Consider the following 27,374-nt stretch of genomic DNA (forward strand, 5'->3'; position numbering starts at 1 on the left):
GGCAGACCGGTTCTGTCCTGGCGCTCGACCCCCCAACAACCGACTTGAGTTACTGGGTTTAGCCAGTGTCGATGTATTTTCTCTACTCCAACATGACCGATGGATATGTGGCAAAGAGATGACATAGTATAAAAGTGATGAAATTTCACATCATCGACCGCTTGATCCCATAGAAGCATGGATCATCACGTACTGAGTTGTGATATTGCTTACCCGTATTATCTTTACCGTTTCGAGGTTCGAGCACGAGGAAGTTCAATAGAATGCATGTGGAAAGCGATTCGGAGATGGCATGAGGCTTTCCTTTATACTATTTGAACAAATTTTATTATCTCGAGATTTATAAATTTCAATTTTTTGATTGCATGTATGATATACCGGATGTTGTTCTAATTTTCAATCAATGAAAGGTTTTATTTTGTTTATTTTTTTTTTTTGTAAAATCATATTTTTTTAGCCAAATGTGATGGATTGGAGAGAGTTTGTTTTGCAATCATCAGAATTCAAATTCTACAAGTCTAACTTAAAAAGCCCCCCCTTATGAAGCTAAATGCCACGTGGACTCTGTTTCATATCTTCCCTACTATTTTGTTCACGGAACTTGGGCCAATTAAACTCAGACATTTAATTTTTTACTAAGCAAAGAAAGAACGGTAAAAGCCATCAAAAACCTTAAACTATGCACATTCTAACATATTTATCCCAATTTTTTTGTGATACCAAAAACTCCAAAGTTGTATTCCTGGGACACATTTACCCCAAACTTATACCAACATGACACATCTACTCCAAATTTTTTCTTGTGCTACCAAAAACCGTAAAATGTTATCCGTGCAATACATTTACCTCAAAATTTGAGGTAAATTTGTCACACGCCTAATAGTTTGGGGTTTTTGTGTAAAAAAAAAAATAGAATAAATGTATCACAATGGGCATGGTTTGCGGCTTTTTGGATCACCAAAAAAGTTTAGGATAAATGTATCACATGGTATATAGTCCAGAGTTTTTTATAGCCTTTTTTTTTTCCTATTTCTTTTAACGAAATCAACAAATAAGAAATATCTTTGTGAAAAAGGGTTCCTTTTAGCAAATGTGCCTAAGGCTCAAACTGGGTCAGATGCAACGGAAAACAAGTGCAAATGCTCTTCCTCTGTTCACCATTCCTATTTCTTTTCCTTCTTATTCTGTACGGCAAATACGCCAAGTAGTTGGCCCCGTCTTTCTTTCTGTCATTTTCTTTTTGGGATTACATAATGATGGTGCTTATTTCCACGAAAAGGCTTGTCGCTTGCGACAAAAAAGGTTGGCTGCTTGTGATTATAGGAATGAGAGCGTTTATTCACACTAAAGGTCCCCTAAAAAAGTCGATATTATGGAATTTTCACCCATGAAGCAATCCATTGATTTTACGAATTTAGGCTTTTGAAAAAGTTGTAGGAAAAATCAACCCATCCTGCGAGTGCTTCCATATGAGCACGTTTAACTTTGAAGTTTCAAAACGAAGCTTGTCGTCAAATCAAAAGGAGTCTTCGTGAATTAATTCCATTTTTCACATTTATATATATTCCAGAATTGTTCTCCCTTGTTCGGTGGATAGTTCGGTTCAATCTTATCCCTTTCACCATCCAAGAAACTCATCACGAGCCTTTTTTGTCCAGATCCTCTTGGCCCAAACTAACTAGACTATAGAGTAACAAACCAGCTCAAAGACATTCCGTTTTTATGACTGCAAGATGATACAGATAACAACCGACAAGACCGGCATTGATCAATATAAGAAAAACTTACATGGTCGTATGGCTTTTGCACATGAGGACCCTCTCTCCTTTAACTGTTACGATGGTGAACCCCCACTGCCAGCTTCACATTAACTTGAATCAATTAGAGAAACAATTTGAAAAGGGAAAAAAAAATAGTGAATTCGGTTCTCCTCCTTGACGATTTTATAATGTTTTACATTGAAAACATGTTTGAGAACTCAGGTCGATATATCTGTAATATATACCATACTACCGGAATGCCAAAAATGGTAGCATGGATGTTGTGCACAGTTTCCTCGATACTACATGCTTAGGAATATTTAATATAGAAAAAAGTTTAGAGTAATTTGGTTACTAACGTTTCACTGTGCAGTGCTCGCATTTGCTCTGGAAACTTGATTGTGCCGATAAGTTTTTACGGATGAAGTAATCTAATCATTTTGATAAGAAACCAGCTACAAGCAGTTTTTAGAGGCACGCAAAAAAAAAAAAATTAGTGTACACGGGCACGGGATTAGGGGATAGTATCACGAAAAATCTCAAACATATATATTTCATGACAAATTTATCTTAAATTAATTTTTTGACAACCAAAAATCTCAAACTAGTACAATTGTCAAATTTATCTCAAATTAATTTATTGACAATCAATAACTTCAAACTAGTACACATGTAACAAATTTATCACAAACTAATTTGGCCCAAACTAATGTTTTAGCAACCAATAAATCAAAACCGGTACATATGTGACAAATTTACATTTGATACTAGGGGTGAGCATGGGCCGGGTGGATAGGGTCCAGACCTAGACCCCGAAACAAACCCAATTACAATCGGTTCCCGGTTTTGGAATCGAAAACCTACCCCGTTTGTCCTAGAATCTGTTTTGGAACCGATCCTATTTTTTGGGTCCGGTTTCGGGGTCTATCCGAGAACATGTTTTCCTTTTATTTCTTTTTTTGATTTCATTTTTTCCATCGAAATAATATGAGTATCGATGAAATGATCCGATTGTGGCGACAACGAGAGAGAGAGAGAGGGCTCGACGTGAAGGCCTTGGGAAATACGAAACAGAGGAGGTGAGGTAAGGTTGGCAAGCGAGATAAGTTTTTTTTTTTTCAAAACTGAAGCTACAAACCGGTTCTAAAACAGGTCCAAGTGGGTCTTCATCTAGAACCGGAAACTAAACCGGTTTCAACCGATTCCCACAAATTGGAACCGGTTTCGGACCGATTTGAACAGCAACCTATTCCCGACCTTGTTTTTCGGGTGGGCCGATCCGGGTACCAGGTAAACCCAATCCAATTGCACACCCCTATTTGATACCACAAAAATCCCAAACTAATGCACTTGTGACAAACGGGCGGTTAAGAAACCCAAACTAGCACACCCCATCAATTGCCGCGTGTCATCAAACTCAATAATTTGATGGTAAAATTTAATGAAAACTAACCGATGGTACACTTGTGACAAATTTATCCCAAACTAAATTTTTTACAATAATATCACCAAACTAGTACGTTTGTGACAAATTTACCCTTAATACCACGAAAATCTCAAATTAGTATACTTGTGACAAATGAACGGTAGAAACCTTAAATCGATACACTCCATCAACTGTCACGTGTCATCAACGAAATGTTTGGGGTTTTTTGCTTGTTAAAAAATTAATTTGAGGTAAATTTGTCATAGATATACTAGTTTAAGGATTTTCGTGGTATTAACCCTTTATAGAAATGTGCCAAGAATTCTTTCTTTTTGTCACATTCCTCCTGTGTCTTCCAGCCAAATCATGTTTTGGCCCCTAGGGGACGTGGACTTTAACGTAGCACAGTGCCATTGACATCCTTGTGATAACCGAAGAAAATGGGATGAGCAAATGAGGACAACAGCCAAACCAAAAGGAAGGGAAGAAGAATGAAGAAGGCTGTTCTTCTTGGGTGGTGAAGCTAGAGCGAAACCAAACCTGTTGATTGCAGTCTGCATTCATTGCATGAGAAGTGACACTGATAAACAACCTGTGGTGGAGGATTGGCACCAGGAAAAGCCGCAGTAAACCGGGGTCGTACCACAATGTGACCGATAACGGGCCGCAAGAGTCCAAGCTGACATGTGAGTTGGTGTTTTTGGGCAACCCCACAAAGAAGTTCGATTTGGAGGATGTTTTGAGGGCCAGTAAGCAGGAATTGCGGAAAGGGACATTTGGGATGACTTGCAAGGCTGACCTGGAGGATGGCACAACCACAGTGATCTTGAAGATGCTTGAGAATGTCTTCTTGTCCGCCGAGGATTTCTAGGACGAGGTTGAAATTGTCGGTGTGATGGACCACGGGGAAAGGGCTCCCTCTGAGATGCTCCGTCTACAGCAAAAAACAGAAGTTGCTCTTGTACGATTGCATGCCCCTAGGAAGCTTGTCGGGCCGATTGCATCCATACAGTCGATGGAAAGGAAGTCTCCTGAGCTGGGAAGTTAGGCTTTCGATTGCCCTTGGAGCTGCCCCGGCCATCGAGCACCTGCACGCCCGACAGCATCCCTATATCCATCCCGGGAACATCAACTCGTCCAGAGTCCTCCTCACGCCATCCTACAAAGCCCTAGTGTCCAACTACGGCCTCGCCCTCCTCACAAGGCAAAGTTATATCCACAATTAGTGGGCTATGTTAATACCTAAATTTTTATTTTCCTTTTTTATTATTTATTTTGCATAAAAATTGAGAATTAATTCCTACAAAAAATAATCATATCATTTTTCCATATTTTTAGCATCACAACGCATAGCATTACAGTTTTGCATTTAAATCGGACCGGTGGTACATAGGTCTAAGCGAATGATCTTGAACTGCATTAATTGGACCGGCGGGGCTTAAATGAAAAGTTCTAAGCATAATTGAGGTTTGGCCGAACGCATAGTGGTAGAAGATTGGCACACAAGATGTTCAGGGGATAAAACTTGGGAGGAAAAAGGAAATTGGCGAGATCCCTTAGCCAATCGGTCCTAGCTTGGAGTGCAATTTTCGTTCAAAAATTCGAATAAGAAAGCTCAATCTTAAAGAAAAAAAGGTAACTTTTCCTATCTCGAAGTCTAACATATTTACTTACTTATTTGTACATATTTGCATATCTTTGCATATATTGTATATTGCATCAAAGTAGATATCTTTTCAAAATACAGGTTGATTAGGTAAATTTCTTTTCCTAATCCGCAACTTGTCACATGATTGCGAAAGTCCATCTTTAAGATTATTGATGGAATATTCGATTAGGCAAGGATTTGGGTTCAATCGTTAATCGTAGGATTAAGAATTAAAAATTGACTCAAATATTCGTGAAAATATTTGAAAACTTGATGGATATATCTGCTTTCTTAATTGAATTGATTGGCATATTCACCTTCCTAATTTGTTTTGAATTGCTTAATTGTCATATTTTTTAGAATATGTCTATCGCATTATGAAATCTCGAAAATTCTAAAAAAGATTGTATTCATTCATCTTCTGTATTCGAAAATTGCATATCTCAAAAATAGCATCATGTAGATAATTTCATATCTAATCCTTTTCGTAAATAATTAGATTGGATTGCATTTTAGGATAGAATTTGCATATTTAAATGGAATTTTATGTTTAAAATTAGGGGTGAGCGGTTCCAGGTTCCTTACGGGTTCCACCTGGAACCTGGAACATATCCGTCGGAACAGGTTCCTCATTTTTTGGAACCTGGAATCTACCCGTCATACCTTGAAACCTAGAACCTACCCTATCATAGGTTCTAGGGTCGGTTCCAGAGTACCCGAGAACCTATCAATTTCTGTTATTTTTTTTTTATTTTTTCATTTTTAGTTAAGCAAAATAACGGTGAACACTACAACATCTAAGAGAAAGTAGAGGTGAGTGATTTTAGATTCCGTATATGTTACATTTAGAACCTGAAACCAATCCATTGGAACACGTTTATCATTTTTTAGAACCTGAAACCTAAAAATTTGTTTGGCTCTAAATTATACACTCATCATCGGATGCCATAAAATATTATATGATCGTGCAAAAACATATACCAAGAAAAATATAAAAATTTATTTCGGAATCTAGGGTACAGGTTCCGGGTTCCGGGCTCTAGATAGTGGAACCTGGAACCTACCAGTTAGAACATGTTCCTTAATTTTTGGAACCTGGAACCTACCCCGCATACCTTGGAACCCGGAACCAAACCGGATCCTACGGGTTTCGGTTCCAGGTTCTCGGTTTTACCCTGGAACCATGCTCACCCCTATTTAAAATAATCTATTTTAATATATTAGCGTTTTGGTCAATTTAAACTCTAAAATATGCAAGATAAATATTGTTTTAGCATAGTTCTATTTTGAAAAATAAATTCATCCGAAAATAAAAAGAACATCATTGCCATGTCATTCTTGCCATGTAATCTATGCCATGTCATCTTTGCCTAATCATTTTCCATACCACATAGAGTCACATGTTTAGTTTAATTAATTAATTCATCGTGAAGATTGCATGCTAGAATTGATCTATTTTTAATTGCATGTCATATAGAGTTAGTCATGTAGTTTAGTTAAATTCATATGCATTCTTAGGATAGTTTGCATTTATTTATGTCACTACATTTGGAATAATTCATGCATCTCATTTATGTTAGTCTTCATCTTCTAAAAAGCAAAAATAAAAAAGTGAGGACAATAATTTTGTGGCGCATGCTCTCTTGATTGTATTGGTTTATGGATGTTCAATTAATTGATTATACACCCGCATGATAACTTTTTTTAGTGTCTTGGGTTAAAATCAATTAATGTTACCTTCTCAAATGATTTTTCATGAAATAAAATAGTATCGAAAGGGCGTTAGAATAATTCGACGTAACCAAATCTCCGGACCCTTAATCTCTGATTCGTAGAAGTAATTTAGTCTTTCCGCTAATTCACTTAAGTTCCCTACAAAAAACGATTAGTGACGACTCCAATTGAGAATATTTGCATGCTAATCACATTGAATCTTAAGTTGCGTATTGATAGTACTTGAGAGAGCTCGAGTTAGGTTAATTAAATAATTAACCTAATAATCCATTAACCAAGTAATTTTTCGAATTTTTAGGTCGTGACAAGCTAATTGATGGAATATCATAAATTCCATATTAGTGGGCTAGTTAATGGGATTTCATATTTTGATAGATTTAATTGTCATATTGTTAGAGATCTTATTGTACGTGATTGATTCCTCTATTAATATAAATACAGGATAATGCTTTAAGAGAGAGATCATCAATGCATTCCAAAAATCTTCTTTCTTTTTTTCATAAAAATCTTCAACATCATTAATGGGTAATACCCAATTTCAAGTGCCTTCCTCTCTGCTTACCCGCGATTTCTTATGCTCTTATCCATTTTTTGGCGTGGGGAAGATATATGCATTTTGTTCATTATTAGCTCTCGACTGGAGGCTCTACGGACATGGTTGGGGCTGAAAGATCAAATTGGACTTGTAATGATTATTATAACGAGTACTTCGAAAATTTCTCAATCATTCCAAAGATGCGATTCAATGCAAGAAGGGCCCACTATTTGAGCGGATTTTTTTTTTAAGAGATAATATATAGGTGGCTATGTTTTGGTTGGTAGTAAAAAATAGTAGGTAGCCAACCATGTCTTGCCATTTTAACTACTAATACAAATAGTTAGGTCTTTTTGCTTACTGCAAACGGCAAAAATTTAGTCTAAGCATATGATTGATACTCCTCTCAGTCACTCAATTATCATTAAACAGGGAGAAAACTCTTCAACTACCAATAACTTTTGAGTTTGAACAGAGGTAGAACTGCCACCAGTTGTGTTTGTGTGAATTAGTTGCTGAGGCTCCGTACAAAGAATTCTCGTATGCAATCCTGAACATGAGCTCACCTCATCTCGGTCATTAGATAATACAGACACTCAGGTAATTTGATGATTGAGGTGGAGTGGGCTCATATGCACAGGACGCATATAAGATTTGCTCGTTCTATAACCGGCAAACTCCGGAGGATAATGCCTAGAAGGCAACGACTAAGCACGTGCAGAGAAAGATTACTAGAAGTTTAAAGGAAAGGCCTACCTGGAGCAATACTGGGAGTGCTCATTCACGGGATAATGCCTAGCAGGCAACGACTAAGCACTTCGCTAAGTCTAGGTTGACCCACCAATTTATTAGTCTAATTATATCAATTATATTGGTTCGTAAGCCTGTGCTTCTCAATAATGACATGGGGACTCCTGAGAGCCCATACGAATGAAGGGCCGGTTGTTAAGGATCACAAGAAGGCAACGACTGTGGATTTGTGTTAAGTCAATTAACAAGGACGTGCATGAGGTAAGTCAACAATGTAGTAAATTGCGATAATCTTAATATGTTATCTTATTTTATGACACTTTTTGACACATTTTTAGACACACTTGTGAGGACCTGGGGATTTTTATTACATTTCGAATTAAAGATCAAACAAGGTCTTTGACCACAAAATCTAATTTTTTACAACAATTCTGCAGTTTTCCTACTCAAGGTATAGATTTACCAAGGAAAAAAGTCTTCTCTAGGACACATTTACTGTCTTACTTGAGGAATTATCTGAGATAAATACGTGTCTAATGTGGTAATTTTTCTTATGATGATAATTGAGCTCATGGAACATTAGATATGTCATAAATTTTAAGAATCTTCATTTTGTGAAAACATGTTGTCGAATGTATTGAGAAGCATCTTCGAGTGTTAAAACATTCTTTTACATGTAATGTTGTTAAGGACATTTAACCTTTGATTTGTGAAAAATATGATAAGAAGCCTCATTTTCATGGTAATTTGTTCTTGGGTATTCCTTTTCCTAGTAAACACGTTTTTAATGTCACAAACAATAGAAAAAACTTTTTTCCCTATAAAAAGTCGTTTCATATGAGAAATGGTTAAAAAATAGCCTTTGTAAGGAAAAAGCACACTAGAAGTGTCATAATTTGTGTACGGCATTCACTTGAGTGCCATAACTTTCAAAACGTTCACTTAAGTGTTATACCTTTCAAAAATCGTTCACTTGAGTGCTACGTCGGAGCAAAATCGTTCACTTAAGTGCTACAATAACTTTTTCGGCGTGCCACGTTCGTTTTTCCGGCGTCCACGTCAACATTGTACTCAAGTGAACGCTTTTTGAAAATTATAACACTTAAATGAACGTTTTGAAAGTTATGGCACTCAAGTAAACGTCGTACAAAAGTTATGACACTTTTAGTGCACTTTTTCCGCCTTTGTAGTATACGGTAAAATAACTCATCTCACAATTAATGGATCTTTGAGTGTAAAACTTCATCGATTAGTGGGAAGTTTGAGGTACATGTGTTTAAAACGCAGAGTAACATTACCACTTTCTTTTATTTGGAAAGTACCTCATAGTGAACTTGTCTAAATATCAAGGAAGGCTTCATTCCCTCCCAAATGATTTGTCTTAAATTGTGACAAAAAAGTTGTCTTGAGCATGATATGTGTCTCTAATCCCAATGCAATAAAAGTCAACCCTTTTTTTGTCCTAAATGTATTCCACGGTAAGCGAAAAAAATCATTGGGCAATATATGTTCTGTGGTAAGATTAAGTTAGTATAATATAAGTCCTATAAGTATATGGTAGACAAATTATGTCACGTCCAATTCTCGAGTTCGCGACATCCCTACCAATTCACCGCAGATCATAGAGGATAGCGTTCCAAGTACACTATCGACCTTTGCACTTACGGCACACGCGAAAACATAAATTCTCTCGAACCATTAACAATAGGGATAGAAAAGCGGGAAATCAACTCAATCATTCAAACAAAAGACAATTTCATTTCAATGACCAAAAGCATATGAGTTTTAACCCTACGTAACTACATATAGTCATACACAACCCCACACTTCGGGACAGCTCTCTAGGACCTCAAAAAGACACACGTTCGGGTAAGGTTAAATTCTCATCTACTTCCAAAATCCTACAACGATCCTCGTCTTAAACGCCCACGGGCTTCATCACTTGGGACCCGAAAAAGAGTTAACAACGACGGGGTAAGAATAATCTCAATGAGTCAACGTCTAAACCCGACTAGGGTGTTGATTCGCTCGAAAAATCCTACCGGGCAAACATAAAAGCATCATACGTATAACGTTCAACCACATGCAAACTTACCGGTCTTCAGCCATGCTCAATGCAAAGCTCGACTCAACTCAACGGTCACATCGGACAATCAACGGGCATGGCATCATATCAATTTGCATGCGCATGACACCACACAAAGTTCAATTATTAACCGATGAACCACGCGGCGGGCGCGACCGGCGTGGTCGGCGCACACGACCGGTAATGTCTATTGGCAAGACTAGACATCATCCTTTACTTCTGGCGACGGTGATTGAAAATTACGTATCCAGTGCGACCGGCACGACATAGCAGACATGCATTCCAAAAAGGAGTGTCGATCCATTATAAGCCGCAACGACATCCGACAACTCGTGTGATCCGTATGATCGGCATGGACACAAATTGACATGCTTCTAACAAGTTGTGTGGTTCCGCATGACCGGCACGGTACAAATTTGTCAGATTCCCGTACGACCGGCATGGTTTAACCTCATCATATGACCATTCAGGCACATCCGATAACTAACCAATTTTTATCTTTTACTTTTAGCCGCATGCTCATGCGGATGTGCTCAAAGACTCCGCCCAAGGATATTTTCATGCTAAAATATGTAATTTAATTCCACACGTGGTCATATGAATGCACAGTATTACCATCAAGACTTTGCATGTGATATAGGGTATCTAACACCCATAATTGTTCACGCAACAACCAACAATCAACACCGAGTATCCAATCAAACATTCAATCACAGTGGATTAATTAAACACAATTAATAATCCCAACGATAATTATTAATATAATTTCATACAATTAATAGTACGCTCGGTTATGGTCTATCGCTCGCTCGCAATCAAACATCGACAATCACTGCCCATACAATCAATCGGTCTAATCACCAATTAGCCACAGACGATCTAACTAGTCCGACTACCTTAAATAATTGTGACTATTTATCTTAAACCAAATTTCTATCTACTCCGATCACAATTAAACTACCTAAAAACCCTAAATTGCTAACTGCGCTAATTAACTATTAGCGAGCGCAATTAGCGCCCTAATCAAGGTTTAGGGGTTTAACTCACCAAAAACCGACAGTCAAAGACAGGTTACCCATAACTGTTCACGCAACAACCAACAATCAACACCGAGTATCCAATCAAACATTCAATCACAGTGGATTAATTAAACACAATTAATAATCCCAATGATAATTATTAATCCAATTTCATACAATTAATAGTCATACGCTCGGTTATGGCTTATCGCTCGCTCGCAATCAAACATCGACAATCACTACCCATACAATCAATCGGTCTAATCACCAATTAGCCACGTACGATCTAACTAGTCCAACTACCTTAAATAATTGTGACTATTTATCTTAAACCAAATTTCTATCTACTTCGATCACAATTAAACTACCTAAAAACCCTAAATTGCTAACCGTGTTAATTAACTATTAGCGAGCGCAATTAGCGCCCTAATCGGGGTTTAGGAGTTTAACTCACCAAAAACCGACAGTCAAAGACGAGTCACCCATAACTGTTCACGCAACAACCAACAATCAACACCGAGTATCCAATCAAACATTCAATCACCGTGGATTAATTAAACACAATTAATAATCCCAATGATAATTATTAATCTAATTTCATACAATTAATAGTCACACGCTCGGTTATGGCCTATCGCTCGCTCGCAATCAAACATCGGCAATCACTACCCATACAATCAATCTAGTCTAATTACCAATTAGCCACAGACGATCTAACTAGTCCGACTACCTTAAATAATTGTGACTATTTATCTTAAACCCAATTTCTATCTACTCCGATCACAATTAAACTACCTAAAAATTCTAAATTGCTAACTGCGCTAATTAACTATTACTGAGCGCAATTGGCGCCCTAATCAGAGTTTAGGGGTTTAACTCACCAAAAATCGATAGTCAAAGATAGGTCACCCATAAGCGTTCACGCAACAACCAACAATCAACACCGAGTATCCAATCAAACATTCAATCACCGTGGATTAATTAAACACAATTAATAATCCCAAAGATAATTATTAATCCAATTTCATACAATTAATAGTCACACGCTCGGTTCTGGCCTATGGCTCACTCGCAATCAAACATCGGCAATCACTACCCATATAATCAATCTAGTCCGATCACCAATTAGCCACAAACGTTCTAACTAGTTCCACTACCTTAAATAATTGTGACCATTCATCTTAAACCCAATTTCTATTTACTCCGATCACAATTAAACTATCTAAACACCATAAATTGCTAACTGTGCTAATTAACTATTACTAAGCGCAATTATCGCCCTAATCAGGATTTAGGAGTTTAACTCACCAAAAACCGGCAGTCAAAGACAGCTCGGGCACTAGACTTTCGGATCGAGCTGGATATTGTTCACAGGTCGGATACTGTTCACGGTACTGTTCACGATTACTATTTACGGGTACTGTTCACAGAACTGAAATTTCGGTGACACGCGCTCGGGACGATAACGGATCTCGGCGTCTCACGGTGGGGGGGTATGGCGGCTCAAGCTCGATGGTGCGGCGTCACGGCAGAGGGCGAGTAGCTCCCGGCTAGCTCGCGGCCAGCGGCGAGGTGAGTTCGGGACGACGCGGCTGAGGCGAAAAGGAGGAGGTCGCGGGTTGGCGGGGCTTCGGGTCCACAGATCTGGAGGTCGCGAGGTCTCGCGGCCGAGCTGGGCTCGTGGGCGACGACTGGCGCAGGTCGGCTGGGGACAGAGGCCGGGGTCGACGGGGCTGGTCGCTGATGGTGCGCGGCTGGACGGCTGCTGATCTGGCGTCGGGGTTGATGGCTGGTGGTGCGCGGAGGCTTGGGACGGCATCGGGGTAGCAGGTCGGTCGCGGGTCACGGCTGGGTTTCGCTGGTGGGGGGCACGGTGGTCTAGCGACGAAGGCGGGACGGTGGCTGGCTCAGCGGTGGGGCGAGCTAGGGTGGTGACTGGTTGGTGGCGAAGTGGTGCGGCGACGATGGCGTGGCAAATGACGAGGAGGTCGCGGCGGTGGAGTGGCGGCGGGTGGCTAGGTGGCGAGATCGGGCGGAGGTCTGGTCGCTCAAAATAAAAAGAGAAGGATGAGGGTGACGAAGGAAGGAGATGATGAACAGGAGGAGAGGGGGAAGGTCTAGTCGTGTGGCAGAGCAGAAGGGAGAGAGAGAGACAGAAAAAAATGTGATGGGAAGAGAGAGAGAGAGAGAGAGCAGGTCACGTGGGAGTGGGAGCGGGGAAAGAGAGCCGGCGGGAGAGAGGGAGGGGGATAGAGAGAAGAGTGAGACGATGGTGATGGTGATGGTGATGGTTTGGCGGGGGGAAAAAGGGTAAGAGTGACATGTGGGGCGGATTTATTTTTAGTCAATTGACAAGGACGTGTATGAGATGTGTCAACAATGTAGTAAATTGTGATAATCTTAATATGTTATCCTATTTATTTATTTTTTTGTCAATAATATGTTATCCTATTTGATTACACTTATTGACACATTTTTAGACACGTTAGTGAGGACCTGGGGATTTTTATTACATTTCGAATTGAAAAATCAAACGAGATCTTTGACCACAAAATCTAATTTTTTATAGCAATTCTGCAGTTTTCCTACTCAAGTTATATATTTACCAAGGAGAAAAAGTCTTTTCTAGGAAACATTTGTTGTCTTACTTGACGAATTATTTGAGGTAAATACGTGTCTAATGTGGTAACTTTTTTTGTGATGATAATTGAGCTCATGGAACATTAGATATGTCATAAATTATGTAAGAATATTCATTCTGTGAAAACATATTTTCGAATGTAGTGAGAGGCATCTTCGAGTGTTAAGACATTGTTTTAAGGGTAACGTCGTTAACGACATTTAACCTTTTGTGTGTGAAAAATATGGTAAGAAGCCTCATTTTCATGATGACGTGTTCTCAAGTATCCCTCTTCCTAGTAAACACATCTTTAATGTCATAAACAATAGAAATACCTTTTTTTTTTCCTATAAAAATTCATTTCATATGAGAAATGGTAAAAAAAAAAAAAAAAAAGGCCTTCGTAGTATATGGCAAAATAACTCATCTCACAATTAATGGAACTTTGAGTTTAAAATTTCATCGATTCGTGGGAAGTTTGTGGGATATGTGGTTAAGACACAGAGTAATATTACCTTTTTCTTCGGCAAAAAGACATTAGGAGTGTCAATATTTATCTACGGTACTAACTTTAGTGCAAATATTTTTTTTGAATCACTTGAGTGTCAATTTTTTCTAAAAAAAGTTTATTTCAATGCCAACTCCGATGAGTTTCGTCGGAAATTTGACGTGGCATCTACATGGCTCGCAAGAACTTCCAAATCAGCAAAAAAATAAATTAAAAATCAATAAAAAAATCCATATAATATTGAATAACATAAAAGTAAACTAAAAAACTAAAAAGGGGGGGGAGGGGAAGGGGGAAGCAGTTATGGTGGCGACGTTGTGAGCCCTCGCTCCCGCCGCCCCATCATTCGTCGGCAATGGCCGGGGAGGGGTGAGGGACGGATGAGGGGAGGCTTGGTGACCCCTATCGAGGCTCAACCTCGCAAACCCACGGCGAAGCTCGACCTTGCCCCAGTCTAATAAATAATTCGATGGGATGTAAAACTCATGGCATAAATCACCTAATGTTAAAACCCAAATCAAAAGCTTTTGGTACGGCTGAACCAAGAGCGTAGTTCACATTTGTTGACACTTGAATTTTTTTTCCGCATGTCTAATTAGATAAAAACTTGAGATTTGGGATCTTTGGTTGCAACAGGGCCCGTTTCTCGGCAAAAAAAAAGGAAAAAAAAAGAAAAAGGTTGTTTTGGTGTCTAGAGCTCCATTCGCATTTAGAGACCAAGAGCATTCCATTCCATTTGTAATTAGGTGCCGATTTCGTAATACATCAAGGGTTGACTTTTTAGGTTAACACCGTGTTTTTGGGCATATATATATATATTAGGGAACTTTCGCGACACATTCATTCCGAAGACTGATTGATTTAGGAATTTAGATTTTAGAAAAAGCTGTGGGAAAAGCCATGTGAGATCAATGAGAAGAGAACGTAGAGGTGAAACGTAGAAAAGAAACCGCCGATCTCGGTCCGGTCCTTGGTCCCGAAAATATGAGGATCGGAACTACGGTCCGGTCCCCGGTTCCATGCCGGGACCGGACCAGCCCAGACCATGCACACCCCTACTTGCTACTGGGGGACGTGGACTTGCTGTAGCACTGTACCGTTGACCCCGCTGGTAATAAACGAAGAAAATGGGATGAGCAAATGAGGAGAAGAACCAAATCAAAAAAAGAGGGGAAGAAGGATGAAGAGGGCTGTTGTGCTTAGGCGGTGAAGCCAGAGCCAAACCAAACCTGTGCTTTGCAATTTGCATTCATTGGATAAGAAGTGACGCCATGAACTACCTCTGGCGAAGGATCGGCAATAGGAAGAGCAACAGCGGTCAGTCGTCGTCCGACAAAAATGCAACCCAAAACGAGCCGCAGGAGCCCGAGCCGGTAAGGAACAAGCTGGTGTTGTTGGGGAACCCGGCAAAGAGGTTCGATTGGAAGGATGTCAAGAGGGCCAGTTGGAAGCTGCTGGGGGAAGGGACGGTCACGACGTCTTACAAGGTTGACCTGGAGGACGGGATCACCACGGTGGTCGTGAAGAGGCTCAAGGACGTGGTCTTGTCGGCCAAGGATTTCCGGGACAAAATCGAAGCTTTGGGAGGGATGGACCACGAGAACCTGCTCCCTCTAGCAGGTTACTTGTACAGCAAAGACCAGAAGTTGCTCTTGTACGATTACATGCCCCTGGGAAGCTTGTGGGACCAATTGCATGGATGCAGAGAATCGGGAGGGACTCCCCTGAGATGGGAAGTCAGGCTATCGATTGCCCTCGGAGCTGCCCGGGCCATCGAATACCTGCACGCCCGGGATATCCACCACGGGAACATCAACTCGTACCACGTCCTCCTCACGCCGTCCTTCGAGGCCCGGCTCTCCGATTGGAACCTGCCCCACCTCACAAGGCCTGACCAGGAGGCCAGGGCCAACCCGTCAATGGGGGATGTGTATGGCTTCGGGTTGTTGCTTCTCGAGCTCCTCACTGGGCGGCTGTCCTCGAAGCACCGCAATAAGGTAGGTCAAGTTGTAGATCTGCCTGTGTGGGTCGCCAACGTGGTTCTCGAGATGGGGATTGTTGGAGTTTTGGATGAGAATCTCGTATGGTGCTACGACGATGTGGAGACGGGGATGGTTGAGCTGTTGCAGGTGGCGGATAATTGTGTATCCCCTAAATCGGGAAAGTGTCCTCAGATGTCTGAGGTACGTAGGAAGATCGAGGAGCTGTGTAGCCCTGGGGGACAGCGAGCTGGGGACTCACAGCCCGACGAGGTCAGCCACGGGACCAAGGATACATCTCCTTCGCTTATTCCTGGTGCACAGGTAGACAAGGAGTCGCAGCTCGACCAGTTCAGCGAACTGAACACTGATATGTATACTTGGTGAGTTGATTTAGAGACTGGCAGAAAAGCTTGGTTGCCTAACTACATGACTCCTTTTAGCAACATAAGATCAATTTAATCTTCTCCAATGTCCCCCATAGACAAGTTAATTAGCGAGGAAGTGTATGTCAAACTAAAGAAGAGGAGTGGGAAAGGAGGGATGGAAACATGCAGAGTTTCGCATCTTCAGGGCCTACCGACGATCTTTCATACGATAACAGAAGCCTCCACCCAAAACAAATGAATCGACTACACAGAAAAGTTACTTGTTACAATCCATAAAAAGGAGAACTGTGCTAATCGTGTTATATATACCGAACTGGGATGAACTCTAGCTCTTTCAAGATGCTTGACTTGAATAAATTTGATTTAATCTTGGTAAACAGTTTTTTTACCTAGCAGATACTTTTTGCAGGGAACCACCAGATGGGGTTCTGGAAATTTCTGAAAGAGTTCATGGTAAGTGTTTTAAATGTTCAATAGTGGTCTCTTGATAATTTGAAAGCACAACATTGGCAGGGTACCTTACTGTACCTACTTTCTTTTGCTTTAGTATTCTGGATTCACTGAGATGGTATTAATGGCCTCTACTTTTGTATTCTATGATTTAACAGGAAGCCTTATTGGTTTGACAGGAAATAGTTTAGGTTACTGATATGCTTCTGTCAAAGCATTAGTTTTTCTTTTTCCTTTCGTTTTTTGTTTGGGTGTGAAATCGGGCTCTAGGGCCACAAAAATCAAGGATGGATCTCATAGTCTAGCATAAGAAGCAACCTGTTTCCTGCAGAAGCAGAGTAATATCCAACAGGAGGTCTACTGAGTTGAACTTATTGCCTCCTATCAAGAAACGCTTATTAGCAAGCCACCTTGCATAAGCATTACCTACCTAATAAACTCATTTATTAATTAGCAAATGACATTGAGCAATTATTGGCCATGACCTTTTACTGCACAGCTTCATTATTACATGATTGGAGCCTCTTCAGGGCATTAGTTCACATTCTTTTTGCCAAGTTTCTTGCTAACTATTGTTAAGTTAACAAACATGTGAGATACTTTTTATAGCAAGGGCAATGCTGTATTGGGATTTGATAACCTTCTGTGTCTGAACAGCATAATCCTGCTAATGCTAGCTGCAATCAAATTTCTGTAAAATCAGTTATAGGTGAATATCATAATGCTTGTTTTGCTGCCATGACCAAGGTTCTCTTATGGCCTTTCTGGCGTAATGTTTTCTTGAAAAGCAGGTGAGAACGTTCAATTCCAAGAGTGTAAAGGAGGATTAGCAGCTGTAACAGCAACCAACTTGGAGATAACTTCTGGTGGGGATTGTGCATCCTCATCAGCTGTTAGCAGTGGCAGTATGGAAGCTACTAAGGCAGTTGTCCTTAATTCAGCACAAATCCCTGAAATGACGATGCTGCAAGAAGAAAAACCTTGCCAGCTTGATGGCGTAACATCATCAACCTCTATGCCATCTAGATATGACTATGACGTTTTTTTGAGTTTCAGAGGACTCGATACCCGCTCGGGCATTACGGATTTCTTGTATACGTGCTTAGTTGCTGCTGGAATTCACACATTCAGGGATGATGAAGAGCTGCAAATTGGAGAAGAGATCAGTCCTGAGTTACTCAAAGCGATTAACCATTCAGAAATTTCAATTCCTATCTTATCCAAGGGCTATGCCTTTAGTAAATGGTGTCTTAATGAGTTGGTACAAATGGTAGAGTGTAGGAAATCAAGAAAACAGAAGATCATGCCCATTTTTTACGATGTTACACCCTCTGAAGTTCGTCATCAAACTGGGCCTTATGAAGATGCCTTTGTTTCACATCAAAAGCAATTTGATAATGAGGTTATCAGCAAGTGGAAGGCTGCTCTCAAGGAGGTTGGGGATCTAAAAGGATGGGACATCGATTCCATGAATGCAAGGTACTTGGTTTTGGGGTTTCTACATTTTGGATCCATCATAGCTTCTGTATGATGCTTAACATACCTTTTTCGCATACTTACAATTCCTTTTCTTTTTTGTCATCACAATATAAGACGGGAGGGAGAGCTTGCAAAGCTTATTGTTCAGAAGGTTATAGCTGAGTTGAAAAGGGCTCATCTGCTGGTCACCGACTGCTTGGTTGGTGTTGAACATCATGTGAAGGAAATCAACAAAATGGTATGTGGCGATTCGGAGGACATTCAAATTGTCGGAATCCATGGTATGGGGGGTGTAGGAAAGACTACTCTCGCCAAAATCATATACAACCAGCTATCACATTGTTTTGAAGATTATTGCTTTCTTTCTAATGTCAGAGAAACTTCACAGCTAAAGGGCATCGAATGCTTGCAGAATCAACTAATCTCTGACATTCTAAAAAAAAAGTGGTCAAAGATCAGCAATGTTGAGGAAGGAATGAAGATAATAAAAGAAAGGTTATGTGGTAAAAAGGTTTTGGTGTTACTTGATGATGTTGATCAAACGAATCATTGGGATGCACTGATAGGAAAACCTGCATGGTTCGGTTTAGGAAGTAAGATTATTATAACTAGTAGAAATAGGGATATTGTCGATGTTCCTGGAGTTTGTTATCCATATGAGCTTATGAGCATGAACTTCAACCAATCTCTTCAACTTTTTTGTAAACATGCTTTTGGAAGAGATTACCCTTCGGACGACTATGTTGCTTTCTCCACAGAAGTGGTCAAAACTACCGGAGGTCTTCCTCTTGCTCTTGAGGCTATAGGTAAACTACTTCCGCGCAGAAGAAAAGAAGTCTGGGATGTGATATTGAAGAAGTTGAAACAAGTTCCTCTCAATGAAGTAAAAGGAAAGTTGAGAATAAGTTACGATGCCTTGGATGATAGGCAAAAGCATATCTTTCTTAATATAGCTTGCTTTTTCACTGGATTTGATCAAAGGATAATGCTCCACTCCTGTAAAGATTCCGATCTCTTTCCAGAGGAAGGTCTTGAGGTCCTTCAGAAAATGTCTTTGATAAAAATCAGCAAAGACAATAAGCTGTGGATGCACGATCAGTTAAGAGGCGTCGGTAGAGACATTGTTCATCGAGAATGTAATGAGGAACGAGAAAAACGGACTCAGCCGTGGAACCATGAGGAAAGTTCGGAAATGGTGATGGAAACAAAGGTAAAGTTTCATTCCTTACCAAAAAAAAAAAAACAATGGTAAAGTTTCATTTCAATTATTTCCCCATCAAGCTGATAAATTTCATGCCTTTTCACTGTGATTGTTTGCTCAATGATATTAATGCAAGTTATTTATTATCTCATGATCTTGTTATAACTTGTTTCTTGGTTATACTAATGCTTTGATTTATTTTTCATGTTCGGAAATACTATTATAATTGTTCGATATGATATACTTGCCCTTTTGTTTTACTGTCACAGGGAACAAAAAAATTTGAAGCTCTTTGCCGAAAGTTTGACCCTCAGTTGCTACATTATTTTGCGACCGAAGAAGTTGAGAGGCCGTCTAATCTAAGATACCCTGAAGTGAGGGTTTTCCAGGAGAACTGGCCTTCAGCTGATTTACCGGCCAACCTACAAAACAATATGCTTATGCGCTCCAAGATGAGATGGCTTTCGTGGCGTCATTTTCCCCTGGAAGTTAAGATCACCAGTTTTTCCATGATGAACATAGTCATTCTGCATTTGGTGGACTGCCCTAATCTAATCGATGTTCAAAGCATTGAAGGTTTGGCAAATCTCAGAATTTTGAAGCTCATAGAGATTCCGCTACTAGAGAGATTTCCTGATCTATCAAACTCGAAGAAGCTCAATGAATTGCATTTGGGCCACTGCCATAATCTAATTGAGGTGCAAAGCATTGAAGGCATGGGGAATCTCGGAACTTTGAAGCTCATAGAAATTCCACAACTGAAGAGATTACCTGATCTGTCAAACTTGAAGAAGCTCACTGAACTTCAATTGCGGTATTGTCATAATCTAACTGAAATAAAGGGCTTCGAGGGATTGGAGAACTTGATGATATTGAAGCTAGGCGAACTTCCTCTACTTGAGAGATTGCCCAATTTATCAAACTTGAAGAAACTTACACAACTCGACATCCGACGATGTCATAATCTTGTGAAGATTCAAGGAAGATTAGAGTCATTGGAAGACTTGTGCATACAAGGATGCAGATCTTTAGATGAGGTGCTTGATCCAGCTTCGAGTTTCAAGAAACTAAGATCTTTGCGAATACATGACTGTGAGAAGTTAAATCTTGATAGGATATGGGTCTCGAAATTCGAAGCATCTGACATAGTATATGAAAATTCGACATGTAGGTTACTGAGTAAGATAGGCATTTGTGTTTGTCAGCTTGGTAGACAGTTCTGTTTGCCATCCCTTCCACAATGAAATTAAACAGACATGTAATGTACCCATTGTATCTTAACAAGAGTTGATTAGGTCAACCTCTGGTCATTACAATATGAGTGGCATTTGCTTTTCTACGGATAAAACTATTAATTTTGTCCAATACAAGAGATGACCGGGTCATCCTCTCGTCATGAATGAGTTGGAGTTTCAACATCAAGGTCTCTTGTCAACATGTCAATGCTCATTGGACACCCTCGATATTGTATCTTCTGAACAGCTACTACACTTGATAAAACCAAACCGCATCCTGAAAGGTCGAGTCAATGGTTGTCTCAGCGCTTAGCGAGTGAGTTGCCCATTTCGATGTTTTCATATGGAAAAGCATATTGACTTCCCCCAACTTAAAGACATGACTCGTACTACACTCTCTGGTTGTGTTTTTGCTATGTTATGGGTGGGAGCAATTTCAATGGTCATAAGTAGATGTCAGATTGCGATGCTGTTTGTGTTGGGGTGCGGTTTATACTTTCCATCGATAGAAATACAAGGGATCCCGCTCCCTGGTAAGCAAGTGGGGTCCATGACTGCCCCTGTGGGTAGCTGTGCCGAACCACAAAGCTTTGTTAGTTTGAATCCATATTTTTTCATTGGTGATTTGGGCTTGGGCTCGTAAATAGTTACTACTATATATTATTTCTCCCTAATAATTGAGGGATATAATAAAGACGTATGAGATACTAATTATAGTAGAATCATCCGCTCGATGTAACTTTAGTTTAAAGGTGAACTAAGACAAACCAATTTTATATATGCAAGATTTCGTTTAAGGGTCCAAGGAAATACATGGTTGACACGTGTGGTTAATTTATGCTTATGGAAAGAGAAATAATTATGTGACTGTCCTTACCCAAAAGAAAAAAATTATGTGACGATCTTTAATTCATTGTGAGATTAAAAGGCCTATTCTGGGTCAGAAAAACAAAATACAAAAATACAAGTAATTAGAAATTGTTGTGAGATTCACTCTTCCAAGAATTTGTGGCTCACAACCTAGCGTGATTCTTATAATCATCTAACGATTATTATCCTAGCAAAACCCTTTTGTGAGAGTTGCATTGCACGGTTTAATCGAAAGGGAAATTCCGTATCTTATGGGATGGCGAGTGTCTTGAGGACCAACGACAGCTTAAATCATTTTGTGGCGTCTCATTTTATGAATTGGATCAAGCTTCGGATGAATTTTTGAGTCGGTTGTCATTTTGGTCGGACATGCGGTGAAAATGTTTAAACGTGGTATATTATTTCTAGTCTCGTCTCAACATGTAGGGCTCTGATATGGGGGTATGAGATAAGTGCTCATGGTCAACCTATATGTTGGCAGACCGGTTCTGTTCTGGGGCTCGATCACAACAACCGACTTGAGTCACGGGGTTTAGCTAGTGTCGATGTATTTTCTCGACTCCAACATGACCGATGAATATGTGGCAAAGTGATGAAATTTCACATCATCACATACTGAGTAGTGATTTTGCTTACCCGTATTATCTTTACCGTTTCGGGGTTCGAGCACGGGGAAGTTCAATGGAATGCATGTGGAAAGCGATTCGGAGATGGCACGAGGCTTTCCTCTATACCATTTGAACAAATTTTATTATCTCTAGATTTATAAATTTCAATTTTTTGATTGCATGTATGGTATACCGGACGTTGTTATAATTTTCAATCAATGAAAGGTTTTATTTTGTTTATATATTGTAAAATGTGATGGATTGGAGAGAGTTTGTTTTGCAATCATCAGAATTCAAATTCTACAAGTCCAACTTAAAAAGGCCCCACCTGATGAAGATAAATGCCACGTGGACTCTTTTTCATATCTTCCCTAGTATTTTGTTCACGGAACTTGGGCCGATTAAACTCAGACATTTAATTTTTTTTACCAAGCAAAGAAAGAACAGTAAAAGCCACAAAAAAAAACCCCCTAAACTATGCACATTATGACACATTTATCCTAATTTTTTTGTGACACCGAAAACTCAAAACTTGTATTTCCGTGACACATTTATCCCAAATCAGTACCAGCGTGACACATCTACTTCAAATTTTTTCTTATGCCACCAAAAACCGTAAATGTTATTCGTGCAACACATTTACCTCAAAATTTGAGGTAAATTTGTCACATGCCCAAAAGTTTGGGGTTTTTTGTGTAAAAAAATAATAATTTAGGCCACATGTATCACAAGAGGCATAGTTTATGATTTTTGGTGTGAACAAAAAAAAACTTTTGGGGTGAATATATCACGGTGGACATAGTTTGGGGCTTTTTTTGTCACTGAAAAAGTTTAAAGTAAATGTGTCATAATTGATACAGTTCAGACTTTTTGGTAGCTTTTTTCTTTTTTTTTTTAACGAAATCAACAAATAAGAAACATCTTTGTGAAAAAGGAATCCTTTTAGCAAATGTGCCTGAGTCTCAAACTGGGTCAGATGCTACGGAAAGCAAGTGCAAATGCTCTTCCTCTGTCCACCATTCCTATTTCTTTCTTTCTGTCGTTTTCTTTTTGGGATTACATAATGGTGGTGCTTATTTCGGTGGCTAGTTCGGTTCAATCCTATCCCTTTCACCATCCAAGAAGCCTGTCAGGAGCCATTTCTTGTCCAGATCCTCTGGCCCAAACTAACTAGAAACTAACTAGACTGTAGAGTAAAAAACCAGCGCAAAGACATTCGGTTTTTATGACTGCAAGATGATACGGATGACAACCGACAACACTGGCATTGATCACTATAAGAAAAACTTACATGGTCACTTGGCTTTTGCACATGAGGACCCTCTCTCCTTCAACTGTTGCGATGGTGAACACCCACTGCCAGCTTCACATTAACTTGAATCAATTAGATAAACAATTTGAAAAGGGAAAAAAAATTGTGAATTCGATTCTCCTCCTTGACGATTTTATAATGTTTTACATTGAAAACATGTTTGAGAACTCAGGTCGATATATCTGTAACATATACCATACTACCGGAATGCCAAAAATGGTAGCATGGATGTTGTGCACAATTTCCTCGATACTACATGCTTAGGAATATTTAATATAGAAAAAAGTTTAGAGTAATTTGGTTACTAACGTTTCACTTGCAGTGCTCGCATTTATTCTGGAAACTTGATTGTGTCGATAAGTTTTTACGGATGAAGTAATCTAATCAGTTTGATAAGAAACCAGCTACAAGCAGTTTTCAGAGGCACGCAAAAAAATATTAGTGTACACGGGCACGGGATTAGGGGATAGTATCACGAAAAATCTCAAACATGTATATTTCATGACAAATTTATCTCAAATTAATTTTTTGACAACCAAAAACCCCAAACCGGTACAATTGTCAAATTTATCTAAAATTAATTTTTTGACAATCAATAACTTCAAACCGGTACACATGTAACAAATTTATCACAAACTAATTTGGCCCAAACTAATGTTTTAGCAACCAATAAACCAAAACTGGTACATATGTGACAAACTTACATTAATACCACAAAAACCCCAAACTAATACACTTGTGACAAATGGGCGGTTAAGAAACCCAAATTGATACATCCCGTCAACTGCCACGTGTTATCAAACTCAATAATTTGATGGTAAAATTTAGCGGAAACTAACCGAGAGTACACTTGTGATAAATTTATCTCAAACTAAATCTTTTACAACAATAACCTCAAACTCGTACGCATGTGATAAATTTACCCTTAATATCACAAAAACCTCAAATTAGTACATTTGTGACAAACGACGGTAAAAACCTTAAACTAGTATACTCCATCAACTGTCACGTGTCATCAATGAAGTGTTTGGGGTTTCTTGTTTGTTAAAAAATTAATTTGAGATAAATTTATCACGGATATACCAGTTTAAGGATTTTCGTGGTATTAACCCTTATAGAAATGTGCCAAGAATTCTCTCTTTTTGTCACATTCCTCCCGTGTCTTCCGGCCAAATCATGTTTTGGCCCCTAGGGGACGTGGACTTTAACGTAGCATAGTGCCATTGACATCCTTGTGACAACCGAAGAAAATGGGATGAGCAAATGAGGACAAGAGCCAAACCAAAAAGAAGGGAAGAAGAATGAAGAAGGCTGTTCTTCTTGGGTGGTGAAGCCAGAGCGAAACCAAACCTGTGGATTGCAGTCTGCATTCATTGCATGAGAAGTGACACTGATAAACAACCTGTGGTGAAGGATTGGCACCAGGAAAAGCCGCAGTAAACTGGGGTCGTACCACAATGTGACCGATAACGGGCCGCAAGAGTCCAAGCAGACATGTGAGTTGGTGTTGTTGGGCAACCACACAAAGAAGTTCGATTTGGAGGATGTTTTGAGGGCCAGTAAGTAGGAATTGCGAAAAGGGACATTTGAGATGACTTACAAGGCTGACCTGGAGGATGGCACAACCACGGTGATCTTGAAGATGCTTGAGAATGTCTTCTTGTCCGCCGAGGATTTCTAGTACGAGGTTGAAATTGTCAGTGTGATGGACCACGGGGAAAGGGCTCCCTCTGAGATGCTCCGTCTACAGCAAAAAACAGAAGTTACTCTTGTACGATTGCATGCCCCTGGGAAGCTTGTCGGGCCGATAGCATCCATACAGTCGATGGAAAGGAAGTCTCCTGAGCTGGGAAGTTAGGCTTTCGATTGCCCTTGGAGCTGCCCCGGCCATCGAGCACCTGCACGCCCGACAGCATCCCTATATCCATCCCGCGAACATCAACTCGTCCAGAGTCCTCCTCACACCTACGGCCTTGCCCTCCTCACAAGGCAGAGTTAGATCCACAATTAGTGGGCTATGTTGATACCTAAATTTTGATTTTCCTTTTTTATTATTTATTTTGCATAAAAATTGGGAATTAATTCCTACAAAAAATAATCATATCATTTTTCCATATTTTTAGCATCAAAACGCATAGCATTACAGTTTTGCATTTAAATTGGACCGGTGGTACATAGGTCTAAGCGAATGATCTTGAACTGCATTAATTGGACCGGCGGGGCTTAAATGAAAAGTTCTAAGCATAATTGAGGCTTGGCCGAACGCATGGTGGTAGAAGATTGGCACACGAGATGTTCAGGGGATACAAATTGGGAGGAAAAAGGAAATTGGCGAGATCCCTTAACCGATCGGTCCTAGCTTGGAGTGCAATTTTCGTTCAAAAATTCGAATAAGAAAGCTCAATCTTAAAGAAAAAAAGGTAACTTTTCCTATCTCGAAGTCTAACATATTTACTTACTTATTTGTATATATTTGCATATCTTTGCATATATTGTATATTGCATCAAAGTAGATATCTTTTCAAAATACAGGTTGATTAGGTAAATTTCTTTTCCTAATCCGCTTCCTAATCCGCAACTTGTCACATGATCGCGAAAGTCCATCTTTAAGATTATTGATGGAATACTTGATTAGGCAAGGATTTGGGTTCAATCATTAATCGTAGGACTAAGAATTAAAGATTGATTCAAATATTCGCGAAAATATTTCAAAACTTGATGGATATATTTGCTTTCTTGATTGAATTGATTGACATATTCACTTTCCTAATTTGTTTTGAATTGCTTAATTGTCATATTTTTTAGAATATATCTATCGCATGATGAAATCTCGAAAATTCTAAAAAAGATTGTATTCATTCATCTTCAATATTCGAAAATTGCATATCTCAAAAATAGCATCATGTAGATAATTTCACATCTAATCCTTTTCGTAAATAATTAGATTGGATTGCATTTTAGGATAGAATTTGCATATTTAAATGGAATTTTATGTTTAAAATAATCTATTTTAATATATTAGGGTTTATGTCAATTTAAACTCTAAAATATGCAAGATAAATATTGTTTTAGCATAGTTCTATTTTGGGAAATAAATTCATCCGAAAATAAAAAGAACATCATTGCCATGTCATTCTTGCCATGTAAACTATGCCATGTCATCTTTGCCTCGTCATTTTCCATACCACATAGAGTCACATGTTTAGTTTAATTAATTAATTCATCGTGAAGATTGCATGCTAGAATTGATCTATTTTTAATTGCATGTCATATAGAGTTAGTCATGTAGTTTAGTTAAATTCATATGCATTCTTAGGATAGTTTGCATTTATTTATGTCACTACATTTGGAATAATTCATGCATCTCATTTATGTTAGTCTTCATCTTCTAAAAGAAAAAATAAAAAAAGTGAGGACTATAATTCTGTGGCGCATGCTCCCTTGATTATATTGGTTTCTAGATGTTCAATTAATTGATAATATACCCGCATGATAACTTTTGTTAGTGTCTTGAGTTAAAATCAATTAATGTTACCTTCTCAAATGATTTTTCATGAAATAAAATGGTATCGAAAGGGCGTTAGAGTAATTCGACGTAACCAAATCCCCGGACCTTTAATCTCTGATTCATAGAAGTAATTTAGTTCTCTTGCTAATTTACTTAAGTTCCCTACCAAAAACGATTAGTGACGACTCCAATTGAGAATATTTGCATGCTAATCACATTGAATCTTAAGTTGCGTATTGATAGGGCTTGAGAGAGCT

The 27,374-nt window shown here is 39.2% G+C and overlaps 2 protein-coding genes across 4 annotated transcripts in view; both read left to right on the top strand.

The window, feature by feature from the left end:
• The window catches only part of LOC115728676, a 223,554-nt gene that overhangs the window by 179,892 nt on the left and 16,288 nt on the right, over positions 1-27,374 (top strand). The gene's annotated exons all lie outside the window — the stretch shown is intronic.
• The window catches only part of LOC125314928, a 93,252-nt gene continuing 82,007 nt past the window's right edge, over positions 16,130-27,374 (top strand). Inside the window, exons 1-2 of one of the 3 annotated variants that reach the window (XM_048278365.1) lie at positions 16,130-16,389; positions 16,864-16,907. In XM_048278365.1, coding sequence (XP_048134322.1) covers positions 16,135-16,389; positions 16,864-16,896 — 288 coding nt within the window. In that variant the 5' untranslated portion in view covers positions 16,130-16,134 and the 3' untranslated portion in view covers positions 16,897-16,907. Of the gene's footprint in view, positions 16,449-16,863; positions 17,830-27,374 lie in introns of those variants that run through there. The other 2 variants (XM_048278363.1, XM_048278364.1) reach the window with 2 other exon arrangements.

Source organism: Rhodamnia argentea, chromosome 4, assembly GCF_020921035.1.
Source record: "Rhodamnia argentea isolate NSW1041297 chromosome 4, ASM2092103v1, whole genome shotgun sequence".
Lineage (NCBI taxonomy): Eukaryota > Viridiplantae > Streptophyta > Magnoliopsida > Myrtales > Myrtaceae > Rhodamnia > Rhodamnia argentea.